At 38.0% G+C, this 18012-nt stretch overlaps 1 protein-coding gene across 1 annotated transcript in view; it reads left to right on the top strand.

Moving 5' to 3' along the window:
• The window catches only part of galnt14 (UDP-N-acetyl-alpha-D-galactosamine:polypeptide N-acetylgalactosaminyltransferase 14 (GalNAc-T14)), a 46329-nt gene that overhangs the window by 19284 nt on the left and 9033 nt on the right, over positions 1–18012 (top strand). Inside the window, exons 4-13 of the mRNA XM_049480446.1 lie at positions 4581–4648; positions 4822–4887; positions 9335–9456; positions 10568–10655; positions 11936–12020; positions 13765–13868; positions 15010–15136; positions 15913–16005; positions 16163–16246; positions 17695–17839. Of these exons, the coding sequence (XP_049336403.1) occupies positions 4581–4648; positions 4822–4887; positions 9335–9456; positions 10568–10655; positions 11936–12020; positions 13765–13868; positions 15010–15136; positions 15913–16005; positions 16163–16246; positions 17695–17839 (982 nt within the window). The remainder of the gene's footprint in view (positions 1–4580; positions 4649–4821; positions 4888–9334; positions 9457–10567; positions 10656–11935; positions 12021–13764; positions 13869–15009; positions 15137–15912; positions 16006–16162; positions 16247–17694; positions 17840–18012) is intronic.

Consider the following 18012-nt stretch of genomic DNA (forward strand, 5'->3'; position numbering starts at 1 on the left):
AATGATTCAATAAAAGATATAGAAAACGTTTGCCCCATGTTGCACGTCAAAGGGTTAAACACACCTACTGTAACTGAGCACTTAATCACATTATTTAGAGGCCTTTCATACAGCACAAAAACATAGCTAGAGAGAGTAGACGAGCACATGCATGCTCCCCAAGAACTCTGTAGCAGTTTTTGTGTTTGTCTGATTTTATGTAAACCACTTCATGACCATTGTTTAGGAACTTTATGAACATTCTACAATAACACAGAGAATGAAAAGGTTTACTGGAGTAAAACTGTAAGTTTTTGCTTTATTTTGAATATGTATATTAATAATAAAAAAAGCCACAGCGGTGTAGACATTGTGGTTCATTTACATTAATATGCATTTATTGAGGTCAGTGAACATCATTAAGGTCATTAAGATCATATATGTATGTGTATATATAGTTATAAATATTTGTTTACTATCAGTAGATAATGTAATTATAGTGACAGGGCTACCTTTAGTAATCAAATCAAGTATACATAAAAATGATGCACACACAAACACTTAAACTTACTGTGCCCTCAGAATAACTCAACACACAGCCATCAATCACTTTCAATGAACTATCACCATAATTTATATCAAACGACAGAACCTACTCAATCTAATAAAGAAAACCTACATCAGTGTGATCCCTAATAGTCAAATTGTCATTACTGCATTGCAGCAGTCTGTGTGAATTCTGTTGTGGAGGATGAGTCACCTTAAACTGTTTTGTTGACTGTAGAGGCACCATAAATGCTACTTAAACTTTCACTCCTTGATTAGTGATTGACATTTACACCTTAATATAGTTCATCATAATCAAAAATAAAATCTGTATCCTTTTTATCTTTTTATCATATCAGTATATCAGTAATGAGAAGTAGAAGGACAGTGTGTTGAGCAAAGGTAACTTTTATCTTCTGGGGCCAGTTGTTCAAAGGTAATCTGATCGGATTTTGGTTATCGGATTGGATCAAATCTGGAAAACGGGTTGTTCAAAAGGAAAAGAAGCATTCTGAAATTGGATCAGATCACATAATCCAATCCTAGTTTGTAAATGGATCAAACCTTCAGTTTCTGTTGTTCAAAACTTTTCAGTAGGATTTGGATAACTTTGATCCAAAAAAACAGGATTACCCTGATCCCAACAAGGGGTAGGATTTCAAAGTGGATTTCAGGAAGTAAATGTGGTAAAACTTTAAAATCAAAGTTTTAAAGTAAAAATAAAATACATTTGTACAATTTAGTGTATATACATTTACTTCTGTTTTGCACTTGACCTGTTTAACCGTTACAGTAATAAAGTAGACATTGGCTACCAATTAAGCCTTTTTCTATAGTAACGTAAAAATAAAAACAATCTTGACCCCATTAAATAAACCCCTCAAAACATTTCAATAACAAACAAAAATAATAAATTGATTTTTTTCATCTACGTCACTGTCATTCATCACTGTATATTAATGTCAAAGAAACATTCATCAGATATGAAGCTGTCAAAAATAATTTCGAACAATTGCAAAGAACACCAGAGTTTGTTCTGGTTCTTCAACAGGCTCAGGTGCATCATGAGCATCACAGAGAGGGACATTGCGTCTGGTAGCAACATTGGGCAGGACAATACATGCAAGTGTTATGTTGCATGCTCCCTGTGGTTCGACTCGCAAATAGTTAAGGCATGCAAAGCGTCTCTGCAGAACTCCATTTAAAAGCTCGATTGCTCGTATTGTTTTGCAATAAGCAGTATCTTGTTACTGCAAGAAAAGGAGTCATCAACCCCTGTTGGTTCTTCTATCTGTTTTTTACATAGCTGGTAATCCGGATTAGGTAATCCTGAAAACTGTGTTTCTGGATGAGGTTGATCCAATCCAATATTGCTTTGAAAAACTGGCTTAAAAGTAAGACAGATCAAGTGATCCTGGATAGCAAAAAACGTGATTACCAAATCTGGATAATTTTGATCCGGATTACAATTTTTGAACAACTGGCCCCAGGATTTAAATAATGACTGATAAATATCCAATCTTTCATGATTATTTACTACAAGTGTTTAATGTATGACATTAAAAACCTACTGAAATTCTGAGACATTGCAGAAATTTACATTTTACCCTAAAATGAGTGAAACCCAACATAAATAACACTTAAAAGCATGTGCAAGATAGAACAAAGATAGTTGCCACTTCACAAGTTGTAAGATTGGGTGAGAGTAACCCAGTTATTTGTTGCATGAGTTAAAAGAAAGTACACAGTACTTATACAGTATAAATAAGTTGTAAATTCAGATCATGCCTTCAGTAGACTGTTGTAGAGAGAAGAGTATGACCTGTATGTCTGTTGGAAGAAAAACGTGAGCTGCTTCCGCATTAAGCTTAAAAGGTGTTCTCAATTTTGAGGAAGAGCAGTAATAATATTCATGCTATTTACTTACATCAGTAAACTAGGTTTATGAATCTGAATAAGCAGTTTATGTAAAAAAAAAAGTTCCATCAAAAGTAGCTAAAATACCTCTTTATAAAAAAAGTTTCATTAGCCATATTAGCAGCCAGATTGGTGTTAAACTTTAAAACAGGTCTGTCTGTATCTCGATAACCACTTACAACACAATCCTTAAGGTTCTACAATCTTCTAAAAGTGGTGAAACGTAATGCTATTCTGAGTATCATACCGATGTCATATCTGTGTTAGGAGCTTCTCTGGTCTCTGATCAGCCTGACCTTGGATCTCTCCCAGGGCCCAGTCATCGGCTCAGTTGACATCAGCTGTTTGGCTGAGCTCAGTTTCTGGTCTGGCTTCGCTGCTAAGTGCTCGTGCTTGTAAGGTGGCGCACTCTGAGGATCCTTACGGCTTTTTCTCCAGCTCAAACTAATCACTCCCAAAAGAATCTTCTTCTCTGCAAGTCTTGGACATACTGTGTGGTGATAATTGGTCCCTGTGGATATTGCAAAGGTCTTGTTTTCATGACCTGCAACTTTTAGCAGTCACTGCCTCAATGTAAACATATTTGGCTCTTTGAAACATTTTTGGAGATTTTTATAGTCGGTTCTGAGAAGAAATGACTACATGTGCTCTTGAATCTGAAGGAGATAAGCAAGCATGGCAAGAGTAAATCCTGCAACTGCCTTCTACCAACGGTAATCTCACAGGTAAACAGTAACAGCAACAGCTTTAGTAATAGGCTCTAGAAGATTTTTCTTTGACCTTTCCCACATAGAGGTCACACACATTCACATCAAACATTTCACCGAATGAGCTTTGAAGTACAGCCCAGGGCTCTGCTTGATTGGTGCTGACAGAGGCTGTTACCACAGAGTGGCCTGAAGGAGGTGAGGGGGAATTTTCTGAAATCTTTGGCGAACTTATAGGCTTTCAGACTCTTCTAGCAGCAGCATATTGGGGATAGGTGATGGAGAGAGAGAGAGAGAGAGAGAGAGAGAAGACAGGATGAAAGAGTGTTTTTCTCCTCCCCTCAGGTGTGGAAACATCACAACAAAAAGAACAGTCTATCCACAGATTCTTTTTTCCTCATATATAAAACTAGGAGTTCCCTACTAAGGACACACTTGGTCATGGTTTATTTAATGTATGACATCCCGTTATAATATGAATATGAATGTGATTTTATTTTTAAATCTGTGTTGAATAGGAGAAAACATCAAACCACATGAATTCCATTAAGAGGATTTTTTTTCTAAACCTAGTGCATTACGGGTATTCACTGGGCTGTCCAGATGCTTCCCGCTGTTCGTGAATTATGGCTCCCACAGTCGCTGTGCTGGTTCTGCTGATGCCTACTACAGACAAATCAATTGGGTGACATTCACTGTCCAGTAAATGCAGCCGTCACTCACAGAAAACAGGCCTAGTACTGTGGCTTAATGTTGCTATGCCACAGATAGTAATAATGATAATAAATGAAAGTTAGTACAATAAATCATTTGACTGAATGTTTTTATTCTGAAAATAGGATTAGTATACACTCTATGCTTCATAGTAATGTCAAAACAAGTAGAAACAATAAGCAGAAGGGAATGACTGCAGGTATGTATCTGTATGTATGTGCAAGTCCAGTGTAGAGGCCAGTTTGATGGATGTGTCTAGATGGCACAAAAGAAAAACGGATAAATACAGCCGAGAGCCTGAGAGTAATTCTATCATTCAGCAAGCATGGGGACAAGACTGAGCTGGTTTTATAGTTTCCATCCTATGCAACATCTCTTTGTATCCCATCCAGGAGATTTTGTGACAGATTGATCCTTGACTATGACTTTCTGGCCTGTTTGTTTGGTAGCCGTCATGTTCTCAAATGGTCTCTTTCTAACTCTGAATGCTGAAATATAAATGATAAATGAGATGAGAGAATGACTTCAAAAGGGGGAAAAATGGATGTGCAATAAAGCTGCCTGATTTTATGCAAGAGACTGCCCATTAAAAAAAGGCTTTACACACATGTAACAACACGTCTGTTAAAAAATTTTACTAAAAAAAACTCTAATAAATTTATTCTTTACTAAAATAAAACACATTTTCTTTTTATCTATTTTTTATCTTTTTAACAGTGTTCTCAATCGGACACCTGTGCATCTGATTCATGAGATCATCCTAGTTGATGACTTTAGTGAAGATCGTAAGTAACAGCCGTGAATCTTTCACTTTTCACTTTTCAGACATTTGGGTCAGACATGAAGAGTTTTTTTATTATTATTATTAGCACTGTGTTGGGAGAAGGGATTGGAATAAGTGGAATAATCTAAAAGGCACTTCTCTATAATTTATCATGTTCTTTCTTTCTTCTTTCAGCAAATGACTGCCTTCTTCTCACCAAGTTGCCCAAAGTTAAGTGTCTTCGCAATACCCAAAGAGAAGGTAGGCAAATAGGTCTTTGTCTCTGTCTTTCTCTTTTTGTCTTTCTCTCTCTCTCTCCCTCTCACACTCAGTCTCTCTCTCTCAGTCTTCTCTGTCTGTCGGTTGCTCTATATGAATTAGATCAGGTACTGTCAGTGCTTGAAATGAGTCAGCTCCTCTTAAAAACAGGTGTTTGCTTTTAGCTGTTGTGCTGCTAAGTGATTTAGCAGCAGGTAGGGCCTCACTTGGGGAGGATAAAAACAGGCTTGGATTGCAGTGAACTGACTCTACCTGTAGCTGGAGAGGTAGAGTCTTTCTACAGATGTCTGTCGTATGAAATGCAGAGTACTTTATAGAGTGTCTCCAAAACAGAACCATCGCCTTTGTTTTGATAGTTTGAGGATATTAGAGGATTGAATCTTAAAAAAGAGAGAAAAATAAATGGTCCATTTGATGATGCTCAACTGAAATTAAACATTTAACTGCATGTCTATTAAGTGCAGTTGAGCTAAAAGGTAAAAGTAAATGACTCTCTATTGAATGTAACCAAACATCCAACTCTAATCTTAATATTTTAGAATTGGGTTTAAAGTTAGATTTAAAGTTTAGGTTAGGGTTAGGTGTAGGGTTAGATTTTTAGGGTGGATTAGGGGTTTAGATTAGGGGTAGGTGTAGGGTTATGTTCTATTTTGAATGATTTACATTCAATATATGGTTAAGTTGCAGTTAATATACATTTAGTTGAATGTTAGTTGAATGTCAGTTGAGCAACAACAAGGCCATCAAATAGACCATCCAAGTAAAGTGTTACCGATTCTTTTGATTAACTCATTTAGAACTTGATGGCGAAACTCTTCTTAGAAAAGTTGGGACACAGTGACATAAGGCTGGAAAGGTAAAAAAATATATATATAAAACAAAGAACAGAAAGAGCGATTTTCACCTAACACAACACTGGGTATTAAAATAACATTTTAGACAAACAGAGACAAAATCTCTTGGTAGCAAAGATGAGCAGATATCCCACATTCTATTATTGCAAGGTAACATCAAGAGATTTAGAGAATCTAAAGGAATTCTGAAATTTTGATTTATTTAAATGTTTAAAAAAATATTCCTCAAAAGAGTGTACGGTATTGGCACATTTCTCCCTACACAGTGCATACTATAATTAAACTATTTAAGGAATCAGGAGGAATCTCAATAAGTAAAGAGCAACCATAAACCAAACACGCATGTCTCAGATCGCACTGCCTACAGATCTATCAATCAACAAAATATCTGATAGAATCACATGGAGCTTTGTCAAGCACAACAATGCTTCAGTATATAGTAAAAATTGCACTGCTGTAAGACTTACTGTAAGTTAGATTTCGACAAATACGAACGTGAATTCATTTTTCCTACACCTCAATCCAATCATCTAATTTATTTTACAGTAAACAAACTTTACATGCCCTTATCAGTACCTTACGAGATTGGCTGGTGTAGATTACAGACTTGAAGCTGTGTAGTCTGTAGCACTACATATTCTGTGATTTACTCTGAATTATGTGTCTGTTCATCATTCTGTCACACGTATTCCATGCTTTCAAGGCTCTCTCCGGCCTTCCCCTCTCCTTAAATTTTACACGAAAGATATATTACCCCTACAAAGCGACAAGTTAGGATTATGCTGTAAACAATTTGTGTAACACAGTGATTGGGCGCTTGATATAAAGATTTAAAAATCCATTTGTAAGCAAAGTGTTTTGGCTTGAGCCTAACTGAAAAACACAGGAGGCTTTTAAACGGTCCAGGAAAGTATTGATTTTGCCACTTCAATATGCCCGGCAGCACTCTTACTGCTTACTGCCGGCTGCAGCTGTGAGTGGCGGTCAGCGCCTCAGAGATGGCTGCAGCTAAAATGGGCACTTACTGTTTAATGAAATCCCATTAGTGTGGTTCCCTGCTCTGATATGTTCACTGTTTAGCAGGTTAGATGTCTTAATGGATGATAACCTGCCTGGTAAGTGATGCGTGTTAAGGCTTATGGGCCACACCATGCTGCATTTCTTCTGCAGTCTGAGAAAGTTGTCACAGAAGTGCTCTTTGTAATAGGTGAGTCAGAATGGACTGCTGCTGAAATTAATGACACCAGTGCTGAAATGCTCAGCATCGCTTTCACAATTATAAATTGTAGGAAGTAGAGCTTAAATAATGGTTTGGGTCAGCATTAAAGTGTTAGAGCGAAGAGGGACAAATGAGAATAATCTAAATTGTATAACCAAGAGGAATAATAAAACGTTTAGGGGTTGGGGTGGAGCAGACAGTGGCTCTTTTAAAGGTACAGAAACAGGACGGTTTTACACAGGGGGAGAAGTGTGCTGCCTGATCTTTGTGGTATTTTGAAAAAAACTTGAAGATCCAAGGAAACTGTGTTAACTTGTAAAAAAAGAGTAAAACGTGTCCCCCTTAACATGGATGTGTATCTACTGTGAAACTGAAGCCAATTTTTTCCAAATACTTTAATATTCGAGTGTTAAATTTACTTAATACAAGTACGTAAATGTTGGTTCCAAACAGACAAAATGTGTTCCAACACAAATTAAATGAAGTTACATATAAATGTATACACTATTGTTTTGATGTAGCATATTTTGTGTTACATCATTAATTAATCAAGCAAAATTGACAGTGAGTCGGTGTGTACAATAAAAAACTATTTCGGTTACTTTTTTATTCTAGTTTTTTTTTTTTTTGCAGATGTGTAGCATCCTTGCATAAGGCATTCTGTATAGTAAAGCCTCTAAAAACAATGTCAGTTCCATACAAAATCAAGTGTGAAAATGAGTAGAAAGCAGATTAAATCAGTAAACTGACGCAGCAGTGTTTTCACTAATAACAAATGGCATCAGTTGGCTGCTCTCCACCCCTGTTTATCCCTGCGCTTCAAGGTTCCATTACACGCAGTCACACATTGTCGCTTATACAGCAGTGATTAATGTGCAAAGCCGATGTGCAACCAACTCTATACAGGGGAAAATTGTTAAAAGGTTTAATGCATTTAAACCCCATTGTTGTCCTGGAGCAACAAACAGTGTGTGCTGTTCTGCTATGTTAACTCTATTAGCTGGGGGTGAATGTAATCTCTGCTGCTGCCTCTCCCCATCTGGCCAGCTCATAGTGGAAGCACACCACACAGATATGAGCGCACACACACACATGCGCTCGTCTATACACATTTAGGCTGTCCGCAGCTATGCAGTCGAAAGTGTACTCACTCATCCAGAAAATAAAGCTTTATTGAGGATGAAATGGGATTTTTAATTGGCTGAAGTTGCCGTGCAGTGTGAAACTCAGCAGGAGTCGTGCACTTTAACAATGCCACCGTGCCCTCTGTCATGTGCTGCTGAATGAACTGCTTTGCCTACGCATTGGCATCTCTTGATCTAAGATTTTCATACCCCTAAAAATGTGGCCTTGTCTAATTGGTCCCAGAAATACTTTTCCAAGGATATCAGATCTGCTTGGGTACCATCCAAGTTATGTGGAGGTTTATTTTCTCCACAGATCTACATTCATCATTGTGTTTGGCAGTATCTTAAATGACAGGGTTACTTTAGGACAGTTTGGCTGGTGTAAACTGAGGAAAATCCCAATGTCTCATCTCCTGTAATATCTTTTTATTGATAAAAGTTCTGTCCTAACTAGACTTTTAACAGTGCAGAGCATATATCAGCTCGCCTCGGGTCACTGGATAACTCTCTTTAGTCTCTCTTCGGCTCTGTTCACGCCTCGCATTAACTGGTGTCTGGGGTGATACGATCACATGGGACCACCAAAGCCTTAAATCTGATTTTCACTGGAGGAGTAGCTCTGTGACCTTATTAATGCAACATTCCTGGTTGCAATGCCACTTTATACTCAAAATATTACAACTTTATTCTCAAAATATACATATAGCCCTAAAACATCTCTGTACACATCAGACATGCAGCTTTTGGTACTTAAATGCCAGCAGATCTGAAATGCTAACTTTCCAGCTTATCTAATGGCAGGTGTGAACAGGGTCTTAGACTCACTTAGTTTCAGGTAATTTTTAACTGAAGCTATCTTTAATCTTTAATTATCTCAAATCTAAAATGAGTAAGGATGTATATAATGAGGTGTAGTTGCTTTGGCAGAGCAGAGAAATCATTAATCAGACTGTTCTGGTCTGCGGCCCTTGGTTTCCCACTGCTGGGGCAACTATGCACAGCAGAGAACATGAATACATCAGTTAGGATATAGTTACTAAAGACAGGGTTACATATAGAAATGCCTCCCTTTCTACTACTGCTACTGTCCTACTCAGAACAACATGGAGAGGTTTAACAATAGTCTGTAGTAGAATTGTATTAACCTGGCACCTTAACACTATAAATACTAGAAGCTGAAAGTTTCAGTGCTTTTTGGAACAGGTTGCTGTTTTTTCTCTGTGACTCAGGGCTGATCAGGTCCAGGGTCCGCGGGGCAGATACGGCAAAAGCGGGAGTCCTGACCTTTCTGGATAGCCACTGTGAGGTCAACAAGGACTGGCTACCTCCGCTGCTTCAGAGGATTAAAGAGGTACATTAGTCTTTTGACTGGCTTTCTAGAAGATTCATCAACACAATTAAGGGTGATTTATAATTGAATAAAAAAAGAACCCCAGAGATGAAAAATCTGTTGACTGTATAGTACTGTGCAAAGTGTTCTGTGATGTGTGTCATTAATTATAAAGCTTTTCTTAAGGAAGAACTATTCTCCTCAAGTTTAATTTCCATCCTTAAAGCTACATACAAGGAGGGTGAAAGTGGCTCAAATCCAAGTTTTTCACCGGGTTAGATGTTTATTTTAGGCTGTTACCTTTGTAAAGAGACCCTTATCTGACATTGGTCTGAGCAGTCTGTTTCAGTTTCAGTTTCATCACAGGAGCTATACAGCGTGTGACTTCTATAAAAACCTGCACTCTGCTGTTTGTTTGTTTCATGTAATCACGTTTATTTTTTCTTTTCATCACAGCTTTTTTTCTTCTTCTTCTCAAAACGTAAAATTTGCATGAATTTTGATCTGGATATTCAGACAGAGATGTCAATTGTTCAAATTGGAATAAAAAAATCATACTCAAATGTTTTTTTTATTTGCAATTTTTTGCAACACTGACACATAAACAACAATTTATGTTATTAATGATGCAAATATTATACTGAGATCTTTGTTTTAAAAACCTGCTGCCTCTAATTTCTGCATTACTTGTATGGATCTCTAAGTGTAGGATATGTTTCTTCTCTTTCATCTTCACATCACAAGAGTACTTTTCTCTCACAGGGGTGATGTTCACAGAGCATGAAAGAATTGAATGATGCGGTCAAAGCACCCAGAGTCTGTAGACGATTCAGAGTGTGTGTGTGGGTGTGTGCGTGTGTGTGTTTGAAGCATGTGTGTTATTTATTGTCCGTGTGTACATGACATGTTCACCCAGATAATCCCAATGCTCATTGATTTTTCCCGCTCTTTATATGTGAAGTCAAGCTGAAAAAAGCGATGCTGTTTTATTATCCTCTTAACCGTTACATTTCCTTATGCCTGATTCACTTCTCTTATGCCTGATTTAGAATAATGCCTCAGAAATTCACAAATGCACAATGAGTCTTAAGCCTGAACAAACTGATTTACAACAAGCCTCAACTCATTTCAGGACCCAACCTGTGTTGCGAGCCCCGTGATTGACATTATCAACATGGACACGTTCTCCTACCTTGCTGCTTCTTCAGATCTTCGTGGAGGTAAGAATTTAAACCTGTTCACAAGTAGTTCACAACTTAGTATGCCACACAAATGGCCCAATCGATATGGAAACATGCCATTACTAAATTTCATATTCAGTGTAATTTGTTTTGGTTTAGCTAACAATACTTTATTGTCTTATATGTTAGTTCTGAGCAGTATTTGTTAAATTTGTAAATATAGCGGATCATTATTCTGATTGGCGCAAAAACAAAGCAAATGAGAAGGATATCAAATATAATTCTTAATGTGGTATTAAAAACATATCTTTCAGTTTTAACAAACCCCTTATACTTCATAGCCAATCTGGAGTGAAAGAGGGAAAATGAGGAGAAGGAGAAAGTTTAAGGTTATGTTCATGCAGGCAATGGTATTGTGTTCTCTCGTCTTTAGGATTCAATCAGAGAGTTTTTAAAATTCTGGTCATTTCATTTACTTGACAGATCCTATAAACAATTTGTTGGATGTCTTGTACTGGAATTGCACAGAAACCTCACCAACCATAAGATTGTCCAACCTTTTGATTAGAAGACAGATAAAAAGGAAGAAGGCTCTGTCTCCTCTAATATTTACTGGTCAGGAGGTGGAGAAGGTTGAATCCTTCTGATGAAGTTTCTGAAGACAGCCACCAGTGGGTCAGTGATGTAGTCAGTAATACTTCTGTTCCGCTGGGAAAACTTATCAGATTCTGTTCTTTGTTATGCAGCTGATGAAATGTTGACTATCCAGAGAGTATATGTTACACTTTTACAGAGCTGTGGTGGAAAATGTTCTGATCTTTTTTATATGTGGAATGGAAAAGAGGTGTTTAAAATGTATACAGATTTCTCACACCCAGCTCAGCACTTGTTCAAACTGTTTTCTTCTGGTAAGAGGTTTTAAGAGTATTTTTTCAGAACATCAGTGTTTGTTTCTGTTAGCTATTAGAGTACTACACTGTTTTCTGTTAAATAAATTTGTACGTTCTGTATAAAAGTAAGAAAAATCCTCTGGGTACTTATTTTACCATAGTTTCTTTACATTAAAACTTTATATTCCACTGTATTTTCAATTAAATATACCAGCACACAGCACCCTCCAACGTGCCTCTTAAGTGTAATGTGAAATATATTAAAGCTTTGTCAGCAGAATTTTAATGTGAGCTGTGTTATGTAATAATGTGTTTGTTGGGCGCTGGTTCAAAAGCTCATTTGACACATTAATCCTAAATATGATGACAGGTAGAGATGAAAACACTTGGATTTTTTTCTGTTTACCTCTCTCTCGCTTTGTGCTTCAGGCTTTGACTGGAGTCTGCACTTCAAGTGGGAGCAGCTGTCTGCAGAGAAGAGAGCCAAGAGAGCCGACCCCACAGAACCCATTAAGTAGGTGAAAGGAAGTGCTAAGAGGTGTATTAGAGACCATTAGAGACTTTCTGAGGGAACACCGAAGGGAAAACAGGTGTCTTGGTGGCTGCTATCCTAAAAGAGGTTTTTAAGCTTTTTTCATGTGGCTTTGCGTTAGTTTGTGATTTTCTTGAAGAACACTTAAGTGAAAGAGAAGAGAATTGATCTCTTTCTGTAGAGCAATTCAGTGTTCAAAGGGATTTCAGCCTTGTGAATCCAGTGCATGTTATGATTCCTTTATTACTAATCTTTCTTTCATAGTAGCTTTGTTACTCTCAGCAGCACACTAGTACCAATCTGTCTGTCTCTCGCTCTTGTTGGCTGTTGTAATGAAGGCTGTTAATGTCTCAGATAAGCAGGCAGTGAGGCAGAGCAAGACTGAGGCATCTTTCAGAGCCCACATGCTTCTGCACTGGTGCAGCGCTGCAGACAGCCTCTCAGCAGCACTGCTTGCACACGAGGGGTTAGAGCAGATTTATGTGTGTCTTTGAATAATCGTTTTTAGGTACTCCACAAAACTACTATGTTTTCATTTCTATTGTTCAAAACTGTGTGTGTGTGTATTGGAGAACACAACAGTTGGAAAGAGTGGATATATGTGGTTAAATCATTCTCAGAATGATTTCTGAAGTCTGAGTGTTGTCATCAAACCTTGTCTTGACCTAACATCAGCCTGATCATTTCCCTTATGCCTGTCAGTGTGAGGTGAAGCTCTGCAGGGACAGTGCATTTGCAGTATTAGTGAGTATCTGGATGTGAGTGGCGGCAGGTCTGGTCATATTTTCTTCAGGTTAACACTTATTTAGTTGTTTTTGTTTATTCGCATCACACAGATTTGCGCAGTGGACGCACACAGCAGGCGTGTATCCCCTAATAAGCACAGCCGGGTTCGGTAACGCCTGTAGCCTGCAGTTTTCCGGCGTTGTTCATGGATGATTTCTCTCCCCTGAGCCTCTTTTTATGAACACACTTACTCAGCCTGACAGGCCAGAGGGGGAAAAAAGCAACAAAAGAGAGGGGATTTAGCCTAGAGAAACAGAAAAAGCTCCATGTTGTCCCTGAAAATGTGAGTCACAGATAATACAGCCCAGCTTCTTCACTATAGGCTGCACTTAACACGCTGCTGGCTATTTTGTTATCTATGCCAAATTAATGAATCATCACCAAAGCTTAAAATAAGATAAGATTTTTCACGTAGAGTTGGATTGGAATGCATTATTTATTGAATGGTTATTATGTGGTTATTTATTAAATGTCATTATACATCACATTATTAAAAAGACACAAAATTTAGCTTCACTTCATTTCAAATCCCTTTAAAATGTTAGTTGATATTGATCCATTCTACATTAATCTATGTGTGATTCACTGTGTCTCTCTGAAAATATTTTCTATCAGGACTGAGAGCATGGTGCCCTGTCAAAAGATACCAAAGTAGTGCAGTTCATCTAATTAGAGTGAATTTTGTTTTGAATACTTTGGAAATGTTTGTAAATAATTACTTAAACTTGTTTACCAAAAATAAATGATGGAGGCAAGTTTGTGATGATTTAGCATTCTTAATAGTAATGAGTAACTAGAAAACAGTCATGTCTTGGCTGATCAGCCGTGTAAGGGGGAAGGGATAAAGGGTAGGCTTTTTCAGTGAAGTCAGCTTTAAAATAGTAATTCGATTTCCACATTAACTTCAGTCACATAACCATTTTTTCTTTTGAATCCCCAGAACACCCATCATTGCTGGAGGACTCTTTGTGATTGACAGGTCTTGGTTCAACCATCTTGGGAAATATGACACAGCAATGGACATCTGGGGGGGAGAGAACTTTGGTAGGTCCTTTCACCAAAAGACTTCTGTCGCACCCAGTAAATCAAACTTTTGATAGTAACATCCCTGAATTAAAATGTCCTTAGCTGTATTGTGGTTATCCGTTTCTCCTCCTCAGCACTGATGAGTTATATATAACAGCTCAGGGAACGGCAGTAAAGAGAAGGACACTTTCTCAGGCATGACAGACCCCTTCTTTCCACTGACGTTTGAACAGAATGAAAATTGCACATTCTCCTCATGGAATTAACATGAACTCAATATAGAATGTGAGAGACTGTTTTATAGTCATGATAATGGGCCAATAGTTAACACTGCATGAGGCTCAAAACGAACTCTGGAGTTAATACAGATCAGTGACAGCAGAATTTCACTCAGACCGTATTTATACGAGCCACTGTGCCTATAATTGTGGACGAGCACGGCGCAGAGGAATATTTAGACAGGAGATATCAAGCGTATGATCTAATCTGCACTGCTGTGAGAGCGAGCCCTGCTCTCAGAGGCCTGCTGCAAATCATGCATGTAGAGTTATTTACAGTTACTTACATTTTCCTGGACTATTAGCAATTTTATTTTTGATAATAATCTTTTCAGTGCTCCTTGAAACAAGTTAATGTACTTAAAGAGGCATATATAATCCAGTCTGATGTGTTAACTTGCAATTATAGTTAATCTGCAAATATAACTTAATTTTCAATTAATTGCTCATTTGTAATTACATGTTGTACATATTGAATAATTGACACGTATAATACTTAACATAGCCAATATCCAATGCTCAAACTGCTTAATGCTGCATTTTCATTCAGAAAAAGATACAGAGCCAGTGACAAATTAATTTGTTTTTTATTTAGAACAAACAGAGAACTGTTTGCAAATGTCTGAAAAGTAGCAGTGCATTTTTAGCTAAATACTTTTTTTTCTTGAATTACTTACTTACTTATTCTTATTCTATACTTAAATGATGTTTGTTAAATATAAATATAAAAAACAGAACAGAGCTTTTATTTTTAATCTATTTAAGACCAATCAAATCGATGTATTTGTTATTAGTATGCATTGTAACTAAAAAACGTGACTATTGCTTTAAATAGCAAGCTTAAGACTGCTGCATTACTGGTCCTTGCACATCCCCTGCAGAGATCTCGTTCAGAGTGTGGATGTGTGGGGGAAGTCTGGAGATCATACCTTGCAGCAGAGTCGGCCATGTCTTCCGCAAGAAACACCCCTACATCTTCCCAGAGGGAAATGCCAACACTTACATCAAGTAAGACCCCTTTAACAGTCCTCATACTACCTCACACTCATTTGGCCACTAAATCAATATATATTCTGTGCATCATAGTGACCTTTTGAAAAGAAGTGGGGGCTGACTTCACATGTATCGGAGGAGGCTTCCCCCTCCTGGTGTTTGGGGCATCACTAGTGAGTGGGTTGGGTAATTGGCCATGTAAATTGGGGAGAAAATGAGAAATAAATTAGAAATAAATGTATTTAAAAAATTAATTAATAATAATAAATAAAATCCTTATGGAACAATGGTGTTGTTAAATAGATTAAATGAGGTTGTTGAATAGAAATTTGAATTTGTTCATAGATGTTTTTTTCTTGACTGTGTTACCACAGAATCTGTGCAGTGTTTCCATATATTTAAATCCTCCTTCAGTATTTTTTTCTGATGAGGAGAAATGTGCTGTGTAGAATGTGTTTTACGTTTTGCCCTTGGGGAATACAACTCAGCTCGAAACTGTATGAAATATTAAGTGAACAGTGCAACACGCTTTTTAAATATGTAGGCCTGTGAGAATCTGTGAGTATTTAATAATAATTGGTAGATACATTTGTGCACAAATTTGTGTGTATTTTGAGATATTAAACCCTGGGCTAGGTTTAGACCTAACCCCTTTTAACCCCTGGATGTGTGCAATGTGTGCATAGTAAAGTACAGTTGACTCAAAATAGTGCAGCTCTGTGTTAGCAATGTCACATTAAGGGTTAATTAGTGTTTCCGGTGTATCATTGTAAATCCATGTTTGGTTTCAGGAACACCAGACGCACTGCTGAAGTGTGGATGGATGAGTTCAAACTCTTCTACTATTCTGCACGACCGGCAGCCAGGGGCAAGTCCTATGGAGAGTGAGTCAGACTTTGTGTGCGTTTGTGTGTGTTTGTGTGTGTGTGTGTGTGTGTGTGTGTATGGGTGGGTGGGGGATCGTTGTGTGTTATGATAAGAGGAGACCATTATTGGAAAGGTTCCACTCTCATTCTGCTCTTTCTCCTCCTCTCTTATCAGCATTCGTGGCAGGCAAGACCTGCGGAAGAGTCTCAAGTGCAGATCCTTCAAGTGGTATCTGGACAACGTCTATCCAGAGCTCAAGTAAGTGTGTGTGTGTGCCTGTGCATACGTGTCAGTGCTGGAGTGGCAATAGAGGATTATGTGTGGTTATTCATGTCTTTATTTTTCTGGGAGATGAATTGCTTTTCTTTATAAGCACCTCTTACTCAGAGTGCTGTCCTTACTGGTCTCTAAGGAGAAGCTTTCTGCTCAGTGTGCAGATACTCAAAACTAACGTTGTTGTTTTGAACCCATTTTATCACAGGGATAGAAACCACACCAAGACTATTTCTCTCTCTCTCTCTATATATATATATATATATATGTGTGTGTGTATGTGTGTGTGTAATCATATTCCTTCATCCCTTTGCTGGGTAAACAAGTCTGTTGGGCTGTGGGTCTGGCCAGCTCCTCCATTCCTCACAAGGTGTTCATTTTCCTCCACTGCAGCTGTGTACTGCTGGGTCTGATGAATGGATCTGCCAACCTAGCACTGTACATTTCCATACCTCTTAATATGACCAGCAACTCAGGCCTCGGGCAGTGTGAACACTGCACTGTATTATGCCCTGGAGCAGAATGAATACTCAGCTACAATACATGTATTCTTTGATGTGCCACAGTCTTTGGTTGGCACTGTGAAATATTTCAGAGTGCAAGTGACTACACTAAATTAGAACAACACATTGACTAAAACAGATTTTTGATGGCAACCCATGTTAAAAAAAAGCAACCCAAGAAAAATTTACTACATTGGCAAACGTATTCACTCATCCACCCAGTTCATAGAATTATGGTGTTTTAATCATCTCCATGGCCATAGTCGTATTTTACAGTCAAATTTCCTTGCTACAAAATTTTCCACAGTCAACTGTCAGTGCTACTATAACAAAATAAAAACAACTGAAAACAACTGCAACTCAGACACAAAGTGGTAAGCCATGTAAAATGACAGAGCGTGGTCAGCAGATGGAGCAGAAGTGTAAAGTTTGGTGGCGGTTATGGTATGGGGTTGTTCTTCAGGAGTGGGGCTCAGCCCCTTTGTTTCAATGAAAGCAACTCATTAATTATTTAACATCTTAAGAACCTTTGGACAGTTTCACGCTCTCAACTTCACAGGAACCAGAGCACAAAGCAAGGTCCATAAAGACATGGATGAGGGAGTTTAGTGTGGAAGAACTTGCCTGACATCAGTCCAATTAAGCACCTTTGGGATGAATTAGAGCAGAGACTGTGAGCCAGGTCTTCCTGTTCAACATTACTGTCTGTCCTCACAAATACGCTTCTGCATGAATGGTTAATAATTTCCATAAACACACTCCTAAACCATTCCAGAAGAGTTGAAGTTGTTGTAGCTGCAAAGGATATCATATTAAACCCTATGGATTAGAGTGGGATGTCATTTGAGTTCATATGTGTGCAAAGGCAGATAACCAAAATAAATACTTTTGGCAATATAGTGTATCTGTTATATCCCACTCCTGTTTTAGAGTTCCGGATGATTCGGATGGGAGGTCCGGAGTGATTCGGCAGAGGCAGAACTGTCTGGAAGCTCGTCAGGTGGAGGGGCAAGACCTGCCGGTGCTTGCATTGACCCCCTGCACTGGCACTAAGGACGTTCCAGCTCTAAATCAGGTATGCAAGGGACACCAGTAATATTGTAAAGACCAGTGGAGTAACTATTACAGTCTCAGCTTCAGACAAACTGTGATTTAGTTTTTATCCCCAAATACTAGCCAGTGACTTGTACTAACATTTGCTCTGCCAGTGTGGCAGCAATGAAAAGAGCTATTATTCACAAATAGAGA

This window comes from Astyanax mexicanus, chromosome 1 (genome assembly GCF_023375975.1).
Source record: "Astyanax mexicanus isolate ESR-SI-001 chromosome 1, AstMex3_surface, whole genome shotgun sequence".
NCBI lineage: Eukaryota > Metazoa > Chordata > Actinopteri > Characiformes > Acestrorhamphidae > Astyanax > Astyanax mexicanus.